The sequence below is a fragment of the Alligator sinensis genome, unplaced genomic scaffold (assembly GCF_000455745.1).
Source record: "Alligator sinensis unplaced genomic scaffold, ASM45574v1 scaffold1801_1, whole genome shotgun sequence".
Lineage (NCBI taxonomy): Eukaryota > Metazoa > Chordata > Crocodylia > Alligatoridae > Alligator > Alligator sinensis.
In genome coordinates, this window is record NW_005842608.1 from 370,491 (window position 1) to 373,017 (window position 2,527).

A 2,527-nucleotide genomic window follows, 5' to 3' on the forward strand; every position below is an offset into this window, starting at 1 on the left:
CAGAAGGGGCTGCTTTGTCCTGGCCTGCGGGGCATGAGCTCTGCTGGCCATGCTTTACCTGGAAGGTCGTACAGAGCCCACAGCACAAATGCTGTGTGCTACAGGGCCGACGCCTCCGAGTGATGCCCCAGAGCAAAGCCAGCAGCGCTGGACGCCAGCCGGGCACTCCCTGCCCCATCTCCGACCAGGCCTGTGCACACATAGAAGACAATCCTACCTTGCTCACAGCAATGGCTGGAGTTTAAACCCCACTGCTCATCGGTACTTATAGAGCTGAGCCAGTCTTTGACCTGCCAGCACAGCCAAGAGGGCTTTTCTCCTCAGCAGGGGCTGGTGATTCTGGGAAAACCCAAAGCATTGGGAAATGTAGCTAAGTACCCTGAGCGCAAGGAGATGTGCAGAGGGGTGAGGGACAGAGGGGGGGTTGGCCACAAGACTGGCACGATCAGTCTGGAGGGACCTTGCACCCATCTGGGGTAAAGCTGTGGGAGGGGAATGAGGCTTCGATCTCCAGCTACTACAGACTGGGCTGAGACCTCTCACAGGGGCCAGCTGCCTCCTGCCTGCCAGGAGCTGCTCTTCCACCTGCCCTTGGCAGCCCCCAGGACTGGCCACCTGGAGACAGGCTCCCCAGCAGGGTGGAGCTGGGCCCAACTTCCTATGGCAGCTCTGCTGTTTCTTATCAGCTGCTGCCTAGCTAGCACGCGCCTGCTCTACCCGCGTCCTCCCAGCCACAGCTCTTGCCCCGGCCATGGCAGGAAAGACGCGGAGGAAGCCACTGCAGGGATGCGTGGGAATCTGCCTGCCGTACCTGGGCTGGGCTGCAGGAAGCCGACCAGTTCCTTTCTTACTGACCTGAGCCTGGGAAGAGCCGTACCCTGCCCCTTGCAGCCTGCCCCTTGCCTTATGCAAAGGAGACGGAGGCACAGAGAAGAAGCAATATCCCAGGGTCCCACAGGATAGCTGTGGCACAGCCAGGGACAGACCCTACTCTGGCCTGCCCTCTAGCCATGCACCTGCCTTCCAGTCTGCCCTGCTGCCTCTTAGGCTGGCCTGCAAGCCCCTGAATGCTATGCATCCAGCTACCTGGATGAGGAGGAAGGCAGCCAAACCCCACTGCCAAAACCAACTCACGCAGGACGAGCTGTGGAAGCAGCTTGTGCCACCTGCTTCCCCAAGCTTGGGCGGATCCTATTGTGCCAGGTCCCAGCTACCCGCTCCAGGGGAGAACCCACCTCCTCATGCATGTCAGGCATCACAGAGCAGCAAGTGGTGCCCACTCAACTCGCCCCAAGAACCAGCCTGGCCCCATTAACACCATGGTGCCTGCTTGCCCAAGTGGAAGACAGGCAGACTCTAGTGCTTCCAGCTGGCTCAGACCAGTATCCCAGGGGAAGGTAAGAACAGAGCAGCCCCCATGGAAGGGCTGTGGCTGGAAGACAGGTGAGCACATGGCTAAGAAAAGCTCAGAAATAAGCCTTCCCATGAAACATGCTGTTGCATGGACGATACCCCCACCTCCAGGCTTACCTTGACTATGAGGGCTGCCAGGACCCCCAGCACCGCCATGATGATCAGGCCGATTTTGCCTTTGTTAAACTTCTTCAAGAGGAAGAACTTTGCCCAGTCTACTTTCTTCTGGCTGCCGGGTGGGTATCGGAGTTTGTTCGCGCCTTCCATGCCCAGCGACTTGATCAGGCAGGCGCGGCGATGGGAGAAGGTCTCAAAGCTGTGCCTGCCATGGTAAGCACCCATCCCGCTGGCCCCTAAGAGCAATGCATGTTAGTTAGCATGACGCTGGCTGGGCCAGGGGAGCAAACAGGCAGCACAAGGACAAAGAGGGGGCCGAAGGGAAAGCCCGTGACCAGAGTGACTTGCCCTGTGTCAGGTGCTTGGAGGGCCTCAGTCTGGGTCCTACATCACAAAGCCCCCAGCACGACTGGCGTCCCTAGCAGGCACTTCCTGCAAGGGCTGAACAGCCCTGGAGTCTACGTCAGCGCCTGGCCCTGGGAGAGGTGTTTCTAGGGCAGGGAGGTGGCCCCGTAACTCCTTCAGTACAGACAGAGCCTGCTGCAGAGAACATAGCCCCACGTTTCTGTGCAGGAAAGCTCTGCACACAGTGGCAGGCTCCGGGTGGGCACCTGAGCACCAGAAGATGGAAGGGACTCACCGACTCCGCCGAAGGGCAGGCTTGGGACGGAGAAATGCACAATGACATCGTTCGCTGTCACGCCACCGCTGGAGGTCTCCGCAATCACCTGTTTGATCAGCTAGTGGACGACAGAGACGTCACAGAAACCCGAGAACCAACCCAGGACAAGCTTCGAGCACAGCCTCCGTGTGCTGATCAAGGGTGATGGCCCCTCACGCTCTCTCTCTGTGGCCTAGTGTTGCCTAGACAGGCATACTTGGGAAACATCCCCCCGGCACAAACTTAAGGGCTGAACTTCGACCGTGGCAGTCCCAGAAGCATGCCCAGCACACACCGTCCTCCCGGCCACCTCAGCCACTTGCAGCACAGACATTC

General features: G+C 59.3%; 1 protein-coding gene across 4 annotated transcripts in view; it reads right to left on the reverse strand.

The window, feature by feature from the left end:
- The window catches only part of ALDH3A2 (aldehyde dehydrogenase 3 family member A2), a 13,306-nt gene that overhangs the window by 1,315 nt on the left and 9,464 nt on the right, over positions 1-2,527 (reverse strand). For all 4 annotated transcript variants that reach the window (XM_025214837.1, XM_025214838.1, XM_006033096.2 and 1 more), the window contains exons 9-10: positions 2,171-2,270; positions 1,531-1,766 (exon numbers count right to left, since the gene is read on the reverse strand). In XM_025214837.1, the coding sequence (XP_025070622.1) occupies positions 1,531-1,766; positions 2,171-2,270 (336 nt within the window). The remainder of the gene's footprint in view (positions 1-1,530; positions 1,767-2,170; positions 2,271-2,527) is intronic.